The 14,019-nt window shown below is 41.2% G+C and overlaps 1 protein-coding gene across 2 annotated transcripts in view; it reads right to left on the minus strand.

Annotated features, from left to right (window-relative positions):
• Positions 1-14,019, minus strand: part of LOC138267965 (receptor-interacting serine/threonine-protein kinase 2-like) — a 180,029-nt gene that overhangs the window by 34,893 nt on the left and 131,117 nt on the right. For both annotated transcript variants that reach the window (XM_069217257.1, XM_069217259.1), the window contains exons 6-8: positions 13,141-13,190; positions 7,955-8,122; positions 2,819-2,904 (exon numbers count right to left, since the gene is read on the minus strand). In XM_069217257.1, coding sequence (XP_069073358.1) covers positions 2,819-2,904; positions 7,955-8,122; positions 13,141-13,190 — 304 coding nt within the window. The remainder of the gene's footprint in view (positions 1-2,818; positions 2,905-7,954; positions 8,123-13,140; positions 13,191-14,019) is intronic.

Below are 14,019 nucleotides of genomic sequence, written 5' to 3' on the forward strand. Positions count from 1 at the left end.
ATATACTCCAACTACATTGATGGCTATGCATTGGCAGTAATTACTTCACAGTCACTACATCGGGAGTCACTACATTGCTGGTAAGTTTCTCTAAATTTACATAAGCATATACTTATATGACAATATATATAGACATAAAAATTAACATGCCTGCAAAGTTGTAAAGTAATGGTACACCAGAAGTAGTGACTCCTGATATAGTTGCTCCAATGTAATGACTCCTGATGTTGTTATCTGTTAGGTACTGAGATACATTGAGGTTTTATAGTGGGTGAGGCATCGAAAAATCATATAAATATTGCTAGACCTGCAGGCGGAGTAACTTGAATAATCTACCCGATCGAACTGAAATGTACTTGGCCCGTATACTGGTCTCAAATTGTGTAATCCCAGGCAAATATTTTATTTTACAGTGCAGCCTTTTTCTTAATTCTGGCATATGAGTGCACCTTCAAATATGTGAATTCAGCATTTCTGCTGTACAAAAAAAACCTTTTGTTTGATTAAATAGACTAAACATTTGCTCTACATATAGGATAAACACGATCCCTGACTTGAATTCTAGTTTACTAATAGCATAGCAGCAGCAGACGTGTTTCTCAGTTTATAGTTAAACACTTACTTTTAATAAATACATTACTAAAGCATGATGTGGTAGCCTCCTGTCATTTTTAGACAGTAAATTTCCCATTCAAATGGCCAAAAATGTTTCCATGAACTTGCAGCTTTACTGATAAAACTATATAGTGTATTAAAAATGATCTATGAAATAGTGTTTAAAAAAACATTTATCATTTGCACATAACCAAGTGAAGTTTTCTGATTTGTTTTCATCCCATTAAAATCTTTTGTTCATCCCACAGAAGTACAAAACATGGGTTTTCACAACTACTGAAATACATTTTGGACTGTTTGTGCAGTAAACTTATTAGCTGTTTAAATATTGTGTGTTAAGAAAATTCTGACACCCTACAGCCTTTCATTTCACACTCTGTACAGCAGGTCAGAGAGTTCACTTTACAAAATCCAGGAACACTGCAGTTAGGGAAGTAAACTGACTTCTGATCTGTTTCTCTGAATAAGGAGCAAATAGGACATAATAAAAAGAAGATTTAAAGGCATTTTAAAATCTCCTTTGCGCCATTTGTTTTACGCAAAAGTGGCACAAACTTACAGAATATAATATAATATTATTATACAATATATAAAATTAATATATAAAATAATTATGTAATTATATTTTGTAAGTTTGCTGTGCTTTTGTGTCAAAAAATGACACGAAGGTGGCGCAAACTTTTCATAAATCAGGCCCTGACTGTATTGGTGAACGCAACACCTGTTCTTTGTCAACTCCCAGAATGGGCGAGTAGGTTCCATAACAAGTGGGCAAGCAGATTTCTCAAGGCCTGTGGGTAACTAAGCAATGGGCTCCATTGTTGCCAGTGCTGGAATTAGGTTTATTGTAGGCAGGGATGCCTTCGGCTCCACTATGACCATTATTAAATAGGCTCTAGCAGCACCACTTTTGAGGGCTATTGAGAATGGCATGGGCTGTTCATCCATGGTTCAGCATTATCTGAGATCTGGTATTGAAAAGCAGGTCTGAAAACAGTTAGGTATCAAGACTGAATAAGGAAGCAGCACTTGGCAATTGATTACCCATACTGATACCAAAGTGAAGATACTTCAGTTTCCAGTCACTTCAGCCATTATATATATCAGTTTCTTATGTGATCCTCTCCAGCTTTTGGGTACTACTGCCACCTTATGTCACAATCAGAAATTGTACTTGCATAGTGGAAAAAAGTGAGGTAAACCAGGAAAGGAGAACATATTAGTAAGAGCTGAATGGCATCCTTTTACTGCTCTCTGCTAGATGTTCATGCACTTTTCTCCAACGGTTTCTCTTGTGGCTATGTAGCCAGACTTATTAGGGCATACATCTTCTGTCCTTGTTTTCCTGTCCCTAGCTTTCGGCAGAGAGGAGACCATAGCCTTGTACCAGAATCTCTCACCATACAGACAAGCTAAGGAGTCTCCTTGTCTTGGTTTTGCTTGCCTCCTCTTTGAAGAAGGACACAGCCTAGATGGACTTCACACAAATCCTTTAGTACCCATTGGGACCTAGCATAGGTTCCGGTGACACTTCTCTTTCCAATACAAAAAAATAGAACTAGTGTCTTTTGTTTTCTTCCCCCTCTTTCAAAATAAAATTTCTGTGAGATATGCATCTTGTTAGACATGCATGCAGATGTGTCTTATTCTTGGAGTTGTTGTGATCATATTTTAAATTGGAAAGAGACTCCAACAAAAATCTCTTCCTTGACATCAATATACCATTATTTTACAAGGGATACGTTGCACGTTGCATTACTTTACCTTGTTTTATATCCTATATGTGTTTCATGTTTATTTTCGCATGACCTATTTCCTACAGCCACATGTATATTTCCATCCTGTCGCCTTCCCACTAAGCATAAAATTAAAGAAGCTCAAAGTATCAACTCAATCTCTGCCAAATTCAATCATGCACTAATATACTGGCTTTTAGTGGGTAAATACCAACATGTTCTGGGTAGGTCTGTTCCCTAGCTTCTATCATTTTGAGTCATTATATGATTTCTCCTTATACAATTGGTCCGTGCACCCGCTCCTCAGTTTCAAGGACAACTTCACAAAAATAAATCACAGAAATTATAATTACACCACAGCTATTATAACTATTTATAAGTGTGCTCCCTGCAAACCAGTGAGACTGCATGCATGAAGTGTGCACATGAGTTAGCAAACTGCATAGCTACAAGCACATGTCACCTACCTTCGCTTGCATCAGATTATAGACTGCACTGGAAACCATTTCTCTGGGAAAACTATCCAAGATTCTTTGTAGCGCATACACGCACTCTAGGTAAGAAAAACAGATTTTAAATGCAGAAGATGCTATATAAGTGGTCTTCAGGAGGCTTTAAAACGCATGTTTCATCCTAACACATCGTCTTCACACTAGTCACAATGGGTAATAATTATTACACATACCAATAAATCGGCAAGAGTGATTTCCAGGTTCAAGCACAGCCAAGATCCTAACTATAAGAAAAGTTTTGCTTTGATTTTGACCCCTCTTGAAAAACTCTATCAAAACTTCTTTCCCACATCAGATCAGCCAAGGAGAGCAAACAATGTTACACTGCCAAATTATGGTTCCCATCCAATGCTCCACAAGAGTCTAGAATTTTACTGAAGGCAAGTACACAGAAAGTGGCAAAAGGAGCTTTAACAAATTTGATTTACAGTCTTAATTTACTGTCATTAATATACATGTAAGAGAACAGCGAAATTACCTTTAGCAACCCCAATATTCTTGAGCCTTGATTATGCAGAACATGCAAGAAAATACATTTTCGCAATTGAGATTTGTTTGGCAAAAGGACTGCTGCTAACCACGTTCACCACGAACATTCTCCATACATATGTGGGCCAGTTCCATTGTGGTGGGCGAGTGGGCCACCTTACACCATTTTTTAACTTTTTAAATAAGTGGTGGCTCCATTTCTTAGTGCCTTTAGAAATACACTAGTAAAATGGGGTTGATGAACCATGAGCTTCGTAAGGTCTTTAGTGCCAACAGAGGGGAACATATATTTAGCATTACGGAACCTGGCTTTGCTCCAGAATGCACTGGGTAATGAAGGAACACAACTTCATCACAATTTCCGTGCTCTGCGTCCCAAAGAGGAGAAGGGCTGGTGTCAAAGAAGAGCACAGGGACACACTTTTATACCTCTTGGGCCTTATAGTAGAAAGGCATAACACTTACTATTGCCATCAGTTTCCAGTGGAGGCTGTGGAGGCTTATTTTGCCACAGATATGACTCAAGCAGCGGCCTTTGAGTATAGCAGCAATTATGAAAGATTGCTATGCTGTGGAAATCCTTGAGAAGAAAAGACCTTGGCTGTGACCATCAATAAAGGAGTCATCAATAAGTGGGTTGAGCCAGCATCGTATCGGTAAGCTGAACATGATACCAAAAGGAAATCACAAAGTTTTAGGTAACAGAGTAGGAGACTGAAAAAATTCAGGGGCATATTTATAGTCCCCTAGCGCCACCTTGCACCACATTAATGTCATTAATTTTGACGTTAATGTGGTCCAAGGAGGCAGAAATCGTTGTGCTGTATTTACAGAGTGGCGCAATGCATGCATTGCACCACTCTGTAACTCTTTGCACTACATTATGCCTGCACCAGGCATAATGTATGCAAAGGGGGCGTCCCCTGTTAGGGGAGGCGGAAAAATGGTGCAAGGAAATCTATAAGATTTCCTTGCACAATTTTTTACAGCACTTTTGGGGGCTTCCGTTCTTTAGAATGGGCCCCTATCTACTCTACACGAGTAGCGCCAATATTGTGGTGCTACTACTGCAGAATACATCAATTGGGTCATGAGAAATTACCCTACAAATCCCCTATCCTGCACCATGGTGCGCCGTATTTTAAATACTGCGCACACATAGTGGCGGTAGGGAGGCGCTAAGGGCTGCTGTGAAAGTGGCGAGTGCAGTGCCACTTCCCATAAATCTGCTTCTCAATATGTACAGAGAGATTGCACACATTTGCATGACAGCCAACTAATGATTGACCATGAACAGAAACAAATGGGGGTGGTATCACAGTCTTGTAAGACGCAGAAATAAAAGAACAAAATGAAGAAAAATATTGAGAAACATCTACTTGAGATTACAAGTATATGAGTCCAGCGTTACAAGACCTTCAGGTAAGAAACAGCATACTTACAAATGTCCGAAGAGGTGGATAAATTCCTATTTTGCCTATGAAGCAACTATTGCATAAAGAGCGCCTCATAGGGAAAGACCATAAGAAATAGAGCACAGAACAAAAACAGATTTTTGTTTCTGAGGTTTTATTTCACAAATAACAGCTGCAGAGACAAAGGGCTGTCTGCTTATTCTTTACACTGTGCAATCTGGCATTTAGATTTATGAGTTTGATGGTGAGCGGAGCTTCCATCCCTACAATGGTATTGCAGCTTTTAGCTGAAACAGATTGGGCAATCTCAACACCAAAAAACTTGTTATTCATGCCATCAGACTGGTTAAAAATGAACTTCTTGGTGTTAATAGGAATTTTTGGTTTGACAAGATGCCTTATGGGAGTCGTGATTGGTGTTCAAAAATGTTTCAGTAGTCTTTGGGAGATCTGAGTAAGAGTGGTACCCTGCAGTAAATTACGATTCTAAAGACCCTGAAGATTTTACATTAAAATTACACAGAGGGCAATTATGAAAAGTGACAAGTATTTGGATCTGAACATGGAAACCTAATATTCTGAAACCTACAACCTCGTGAGAAAAGATATCCTAGCAAGTTTTTTCACTGCTACCGCCTTAGAGAGAAACATTTCCACTTGTTTGTTAAAATAAGTATTTGCAACACTACTTGGGGCAGCAGCTCAAACATCAGTGTCTTAAACGTTACAAAATAAATGTAGAAATCCGATGCGATCGGTGATGAATTTCAAAATGAAAAAGCAGTCGATTTGACCAAAATTCACAACACACGTATAAAATAATGAGCTAGAACTTCAATAAGGTTTTGATAATGACACATGAAAGCATTGTTTACAAAGGAAGGCCGTTCTGCATGGGCCATCTGGTTTCTGAGAAAATAAGACTTTTGGAAAACAAGTTTAAAAGTATTCAGAGATTGTGCAATATTTTTGCGCAATCTGTAGAAGGTATGATAGGAATCCGCCTCCAGTCTAGAAAGCTCAAAGCAATGAGTCTGAAAGAGAAGGGAGACAGGAGTAAAACTTTTTAAGGTGGAATGCCTAAGTAAACAAGCAGTTGCAATGCAATAGGTCTCGAATTTGCGAGAGTTAGAGCTATTGGCACTGTAAATGCATAACTGGACTTTTCTTGCCTCATTAATTGGTCAACCCTGTAGCATAATTTGGTCCTCTCTGCCACATAATTCCATTGGCCCTTCATATAACTAAAGCAATTTCATTTACTCTATGTTCCACAATTGGAAGAAACTCTTTTTTGCGTCTGTGTTGTTGTCTGTACTCGGTGTTCGGTAAAAAACAGAAGTCTTGACCTTCATCTATGCTTACTCAAGAAGACACAGATGTTGTGTGGCAGAAAAATGCCAATGGGGATTAAAGTTCGTGCCAGAGTAGCGAATAAGGCATTCATCTTGGAATACACATATGAGTGTAGTTGCCACAGATCTGCAACAAATCACACATTCGTAGTACATTAATAAATGATTCCTTTAGTTATCGAAAACAACTTTAAGTCCATTGTATTGGAATCACAAAACGTAATATGTATGTGATCTTCATTTCGCTGAAACATTTGAGTAGCTCACATTTTAGTACATAGTGACATTTCGGTGAAGTTCTTGCAACAACAATGCTGGAATTGGAAAACAAATACTCCTGCAATCCATAATTTGGGACTGAAGGTTTGGAAGCGGAAAGGGGTGGGGCAGTAACGATGGGTGAGCTTGAAAAAGCAGACTATGTTAGTCAACTTATACATATATTAAAAAAAAAAAACGAATACTCTGCCAACTTCAAACTTGTTTCTAAAATAACTTAAATGTGGGATTCGTTGAAATCTGTTGTCTAATTTTGGCCTAATTGCTTAGTTAGCTATGTGTTAAAAATGGAACTCCACTGGTATAAGATGGCCACCAAATGATCCAAAGCTGGAGAACAAGCGGCTGCCAAATTTGCTAGTCTAGGTCTACGCATCCCACGTCCTCAATTCAATATAACAACATAATGCTTTATTGACACCACAGAGAGGATGTGGCATAACATTTAGAGCTGCCGACTTTGGAACTGGGAATCCGGGCTCGAGTCTCAGCATCAGCAGTTAAAAGAAACTATAAAACTTAACGTCCAATCCAAGGAGCAGTTAACTGAAAAAGAACAATAATATGAAATATGAAGCATGGCGCCGAGCTGCGTCCGCTTCAAAAGCGCATCAGAAATTAAAGTTTGTTTACACACGCATACATCCTACATTCTGGTTGTCAAATGGCCTCAGCTGAGCTCATTTCGTAGACACGAGCTAGGTGCCCCAAAGCAAGGAGCAGAACACGAGCAGGAAACTAACAAAACAAACCGAAGCATAGCGGCTCTCCCACCGTAATGAAGCGTGAAGGGGAGAGACAAAAGAATAAAGTAATGTGCCCACACTAAAGTATATGGCCGATCGTGCAATATTCCTTGTAACAGGGTCAGTCTGCAATTCATAACAAAACAGCCTCAAGGCGGGACAAAAGTAAAGCATTTACCTAGGAAATTAAGGGAATTTTCAAAGGCAGGCCAAGGAACGAATGAAAGTGTTGGACATGAGACGGGCGTGGTTAAAGCACACAGAGTAGATTACAACATGTATGACAGCAGTGCTTGCATGCTGCTAGGCTCGGCCTAAGAAACTGGAAGCTTGGGGTAGGAAGAAAATACAATATATAGGCATGGTTCAAGACAAAACAGTATAGAATGGTACAACAATAAATTCAGTAGCTTTTTTATTGTCATAACAATTTCATATTTATAAATGGAGTAAGTAAGAGTGTGTATTTTAAACTACTGGAAGACTCTTCTAGGACAGTAACTGTCTAATAAAACCTCTACTCAAATTGTGATTTATGAAATGGCAAACCTAAAGTCACAATCAACTGTAGAACTAACTGGTCGATTGTGCCTCTATTGTCTATCTCAGTTTATATAATAAAGAGGTTCTTGACAGGAACAATGCACAGCAGCAACTCATGACAACCAGCTACTATTACACATGAAGGAAAAGGTGACTTAATATCTACTAAACATACTGTATGCCAAATGCTGTGTTTCATAATGTCTAAAAGACAAAAGAAAGAAGTTGTGTTTTATAATAGTGTCAAAATGTTTCTTGACTTACCAGTGATAGCGGGTCTGGTGTTCGGATCACTGTGCCAACAGAGATGGATTAGCTGCACCAGTCTGTGTCGCTGGGGGATGGTGCTTGGTATGGCTATAAACTCTTCATCAGTCCCGGGGCGGAGTCCATTGCTGACTCCTGTTAAAACCTTGAGCATTGTTGTCTTGCCTAAAATGTAATGGTGGGAATTTCTTTTTAAAGGATAACATTGCAAGGAACAAAGATTGGTCAACTCTTTTTTATAAAATGGCAGTTCAGAATTGCACAATCTCAGTATATTGCTTAAAATGTTATTGACATGGGGATTATTTTTTATCTTTAAGCGTCCATAAAGGGACTGGACCTCACCAGGACATTTTACTTCTTGGCTTGAGGAGGCATTCAGTCAATTTCATATGGACACATATTATTCTGATTTAGTAACGATCCTCCAAAAGCTGTGTTTCAGGTTCTAGGTGGAACAGATGAAGGCAGAGAGAACCTATGGATGTACGGTGCTGTCTGTGACTAGGTCTTTTGGTTTTATTTATAACGTGAAAAGGTACTCTCTGCCATATATGTTAATCAACTCCAACAGGATGTGCAAACTTTCTGGGGAGATGGGGGTTCCTGCACTCCCGAAGATCCTTCATGCCCTCTACCAACTTTCTCCACAGGGACAACACTAAAACAGAGGCCAACTCTTACTTGATTTATAATGAGCCCACCCTCAGATGGCAGTTCACTCTGACATGTTGTCAAAAGGTAACACATACTAGTCTGATTAAGAAGTCACTGATGTGTGTGTGGGGAAACACTCCCTATTAAATCATAATACAACCACTTTGGAATGTGTTCGAAAAGCAATTCTGCATAATGGTAAGGCCAGGGAGTCACATCTGTAGTTCGAAACTTTGGGGCATGCATTCCAAAGACAGCTGACTGTGCAGGCTTCACAGGTAGTGCATATATTTAGTTACAGATGTTATAGCACACTGGGACTTTCAGCCCATTGTAACTTCATTTATGGGACTAAGAAATCCAAAGTCCCCATTTGGTCCTTAAAATACCTGTACACTTCTTGCCAGAAAAAATCACCATTACACATAGGTGGTCATTACAACCTCGACGGTCTTTTAACAAGACCGCCGAGGGACCGCCGTGCGGAAGACCGCCAGTAGTGGCGGTTTGCCGCTCGGCGTATTATGACCGTTGGCTGCCCTCCGTCGTTTTTCCGACGGAGAGCCGCCAACAGCCATACTTGCGGGCGGCGGGGAAGTGGAGGTTGCTCCACCCCCACCACCACGCCAACAGAACAATGCCCAGCTAATCACGTCCTGTGATTCTGCGCAGCGGTGTTCTGTTGGTGGTGTTGTGTCGGAGGAGCTGCCCCCATGGCTCCCGTCCCCTCCCAGGCGGATCGACGGAACAAGTAAGTCGATTGTCCGTTAGGGGAGGTGGGTGGGGGGTGTTGTGTGGGTGCATGGGGGTGTGCGTCTGTGTATGTAGGGGGGGTGAGTGCGTGTATGCTTGTGGGGTGTTGCGTGTTATGGGAATGAGTGCGTGTATGTCTGTAGGTATGTCTGTGTGGATGTGTGCGTGAATGTGTGAATGTGGGTGTACGTGTCTGACTGTGTGTGTGGATGCTGGCATGTGTGTCGGTGTGTGTGCGTGTATGTGTGTTGGTGGTGCCTGCGTGCGTGTCGGGTGTGAGTGTGTAAGGTAATGTCGGGGGTCAGGGTGGGGAGGGGGGTCCTGCCACCTTTGGGGGGTGGCAGGTGTGGTGGGGGGTGTAGGGGAGGGAGTAAGGGTGGGGGTGGGGGAGACCCCTATCAGTGCCAGGGAAGGAATTCCCTGCCACTGATAGTGCTTACCGCCATGGATTTCAAGGCGGTTCCTACCGCTGGAAATCCACGGCGGTAAGCCGGGTCAAAATACTAGCGGCGGTATTGTCACGGCCGTCGGGCTGGAGTCCAAGATCTCCAGCCCAGCGGTCGTCTCGGCCCTGGTGGGCGGAACGGAGAAGCGGCGGATGACCATGGCGGTAACCGCCATGGTCATAATTCCAAAAATAAGACCGCCAGCCTGTTGGCGGTCTTGCCGCCACTTTTACACCGTCTGCCAGGGTTGTAATGACCCCCATAATTCCGTGTTATTGTTCTTAGTTCCACTGTAGTCAGATTATGGAAACATTTCCATCTCAGTTGCCCTGGCTAATGATCTATAAACCAATTCCCAAAGATCAGAACTTCCTTGATCAACAGGAATACTTTGGTATTAGGGGCAGCTTTATCAATGGAAAAATACTTAATTTTGTTTGCCGTACATATCCATGTGATTGTTTCTAAAACTTTACATGGCTTGAGGTCTTGTTTCACGCTTGATAAATGTTCGCAATGAAAAGGTAAAATAAAATAACATTCAGATTAAGGGTTTCTTCGATGGCAGACCAAGTTAGGATCATTGATCCATGAGCAAAAAAAAACGGAGGACCCTATTCACATGAGTATTTGAATTATGTCCTTTGTAGATGTGTACAATTAATAGGCATTAATAATACTTGTTCCAGGTTAATGGTGATATACAACTGCATGAGCAGTAACATGTGCAAATAGTAACTGCACCTATTCTAGGTGAGTTGTTACTTTTTAAACACAGCTTTCCCTGGAATATTTCCACCAGGGCAGTATTACAGAAAGTGCCTCTTGGGCGCTTCAGGAGTGATCAAATCCCTTTGTGTGTCTTCGGGCGCTTTGAAATTAAAGACGGGCTGCAGACGTCTGTGCGCCCCTTCCTGTGATACTGATAGCGGTGGTGCACATTTAGCACCAGAGCTATCATAAAGGGGTGTTCCCACATTTGCATGGGGGAGTGGCCCCACACAATTGAGGGAATCACTTTGCCTCTGGGCCCTCGGCATATTATAGACTCCAGCACTAAGGCGAACGTGCCCTTAGAAGGTGCACTGACAGAGTGCGCCCTAAGGGCAGCCATATCAAGTGGTGAAAGGGGGACCTATGGATGACACAGCCCCCTGCAGGTGGGTACAGCCACTCACTGCACCAGCCTGCAAAAGGAACTTCAAAGGGTGGGTGGGTTGGCACCTGCACTAACAAGCAGCGGTTTTGAAGCAGGGGCTCTGTATTTCACTTGAAAACACTGCCCAGTGCAGCGCGAGTCTAAAGCTGTCCTGAGGGTAGTGCATCCATCATAGTAAGGCACGCTTTCTCTGCTTGCACTCAGCACACTTGTTTAAAAGAAAGCACACCATATTTGTAATATGGGTCACAGAGAATATGGTGGTGAATACCCATGTATAAACCTAATGAGTGCAATTTGGGCATAACTCCAAATTGCTGAAAGTGCTAAATCAGTGCATATGGTATTGGCACCTGCTTTACCACTACAGCTACAGTGTCAACGTGTCAACATGCAAAACCCAAACCTCCATCAAATTCTGCTCATGCATATGCATCTACTAAAAATCATTAACTCCTTAATGATATAGTTCCAAAATGCCTAAAAATTGATTGCATTAAACTTCGCTTAAAATGCTCAAAGATGTCTATATAGAGTGCAGCTGTATGGGAAAACTGCTTTACATTGGTGAACGTCATGTTAAGCCAATATTTGTGGTTCTTATCTCTGGCTTATTTAGGGATTTGTACTTTCTGCCACTTCACTATGGCAGATGAGAGACCCTGTTTACAGACGTTCAGCAGAAAACAGTGGTGTGCTAATCATAGGGATTCCTGCTGGTTGGGCAGGGATTTTAGTCTGAAAGTGCTTCGCGTCTGAGCCAGGACTACTTTTCTAAAAAATGGTGTAGAATTCTCTGCAGCATTTATTCAAATTTACAGATAAGACTGAGATTTCCTAAAAGCTTCGGTGTAAGCCTAAGTGAGAAGGTCACACTTCCAGCCTTCCAGACTGAAAGTTTGGTGAATCGGGCATTGAATACATATCATACTGAAATTTCAGACAATCTCTATATCCATTAGGATTTTTGGGTGAAAGAACCTGCATCTCTCTGGAGAAATTATACACTTTCTTTGAGTTTGAATGTATAACTTAGACTTTGCACTGAATTAAAATAAAATGACATTGTGTTGTGTTGGTTTACCTTCTTTTCCTCTATAGCCTTGAAATGAACCCTTTTAGACGAGAGGTTCAAGTGAGATTTATCCCCCAGTTATTTGTAGTACTAACTCTGTAGAGACTGTTTTCTTTCTGTCTCAGTGTTTGAAACTCTGTCCCCAATAGGATGAGTCAACACAGTTAACTAGTTGATGCAATGCAACACAACCTTCTTATTAGTGGTATACTAGCACTGATCACTTTCACAATGATTTCAATTGTGATGTCTTTATCAATGATTGCTTTACTGTCAATATCGTGGCCAACTACCTCAGAACTGTCAGGGAACAAATGTGTGACACTTACTAATTCAAATGTTACACTATTCTGAAAAACAGTGTAAGCCTCCTAATATACTAGGAGGATCTGCACTTGTTAAGTGATGTGGAAGGGTTGGTCCCCAGATGAGTATCCAGGAGCCAAGCATGCTTCCACCTCCTGCAATCCCATTTGTCACCTGGCCTTGTTACCTAATGTTAGCAATGTTGACGCTTTTATCAATATACTTAAAAGCTTGTCGAACTGTGATGACATCATTGATGACTTACAAAGTCTAACTCTTAACATGAGATTCTAATACCATTGCCACCAATTGTGCTGTGGTGCACTAAGTAGGTTGCAAGACAGCAATCTGATTTTACAAACATGAATCTGAAAATTTAAGCCAACTGTGGGTCAAGGAGCAATCTTGTGAACAGGGCTAGACTGAATGTCTGCAACTCTGGCATTTTCCCAGCAGACTGTAGGTGATGGAACTGATATATGTGCAGAATGGTCTTCCAAAACCCATTCATGTCCTTGTGGCCCCATTCTAATTACAGAGTGCTGTAATGTTGGGCCGGTTTGAACATTTTTGCCAGGACTAATTTTGTTTTCCAGTCCGGCCCTGCATGCGCCTTCTTGTGTAACATAAATCTTTGAGAATCAATGCTAAATGAATAGACAGTTTATGATGTGAAGCAGTGCAAGGGCATTACTCAGGGGGTAACGAATAGGAACCTGTAGAAAAACAGCGCTTAGTTTAAAGAATACAAGACATAAAACCATTCACCAGAATCACTCAACATTACCTTCATAAGGTTTCTTTCGGCTTAATGCCTCCCAACTGGTCATCCCGAAGCTAAGGAGAAAAAAAGTACACTTATCAATTAAGGACTTGTATCTTAGCTTTAAATGATGATGTTTCGGTGGGCGAGTGATCTTAACATAAACATTAAAAAAAAGATCATGCCTATACCACAAACAATTTATCTTCTTATTTAGCAATGCCCCGAGAGGCAATTGTTGCAAAACAGGATAAGCCTGTTTGTTCAAAAAAGGATTTGTGCTAAACTGGCGTCTACAACAAACCATGAGCTGCAGTTAACATGAGTGATCTGCAGCTATACCTCAGTCCTTGAAAGAGAAGGGGCTTTCACTGTGCAGAATGCTGCTTGGAGCACATTTGGAGTTTGTGTGTTGCATGGTCACATTCCTTTGCATAAGGGCGAGGTCAGATCATGTGTCAGAGGTCTAGTCTAAAACTGCTGAACTACATATTTGCATTGGTTTTAGGAATCAGGCCTTTCTGCTTTTCGTTACCAAACTTTGACACAGATGAAATTGCTAAAAACAAGATATTTCTCTTTTAATGTAGCTATAATGCTCTGTCTCTTCTCAGCCAGACAATGTGATGAGCCAAATAACGCAGAGCCGGTTTGCTGTGTAAGGAGGTTGCTATTCATAGGGACTACAGAAATGTGGCTGCACTCCAGAATGTAAAACATACTTAATTCCTTAATGGCAACTAAAGCACAGCATGGGGGTGGGGAGGCATAAAATCGCAGCTGCTCTCCTTTTGTCCTGGCAGCAGTAATGAAACCTCATGCAAGAGAAGGGGGGAACATACGAAATAATTATGTATTTAGAATAATCAGACAATGTTATAGTAACAACGTGGGACTCGTGGG

The sequence above is a fragment of the Pleurodeles waltl genome, chromosome 12, assembly GCF_031143425.1.
Source record: "Pleurodeles waltl isolate 20211129_DDA chromosome 12, aPleWal1.hap1.20221129, whole genome shotgun sequence".
Lineage (NCBI taxonomy): Eukaryota > Metazoa > Chordata > Amphibia > Caudata > Salamandridae > Pleurodeles > Pleurodeles waltl.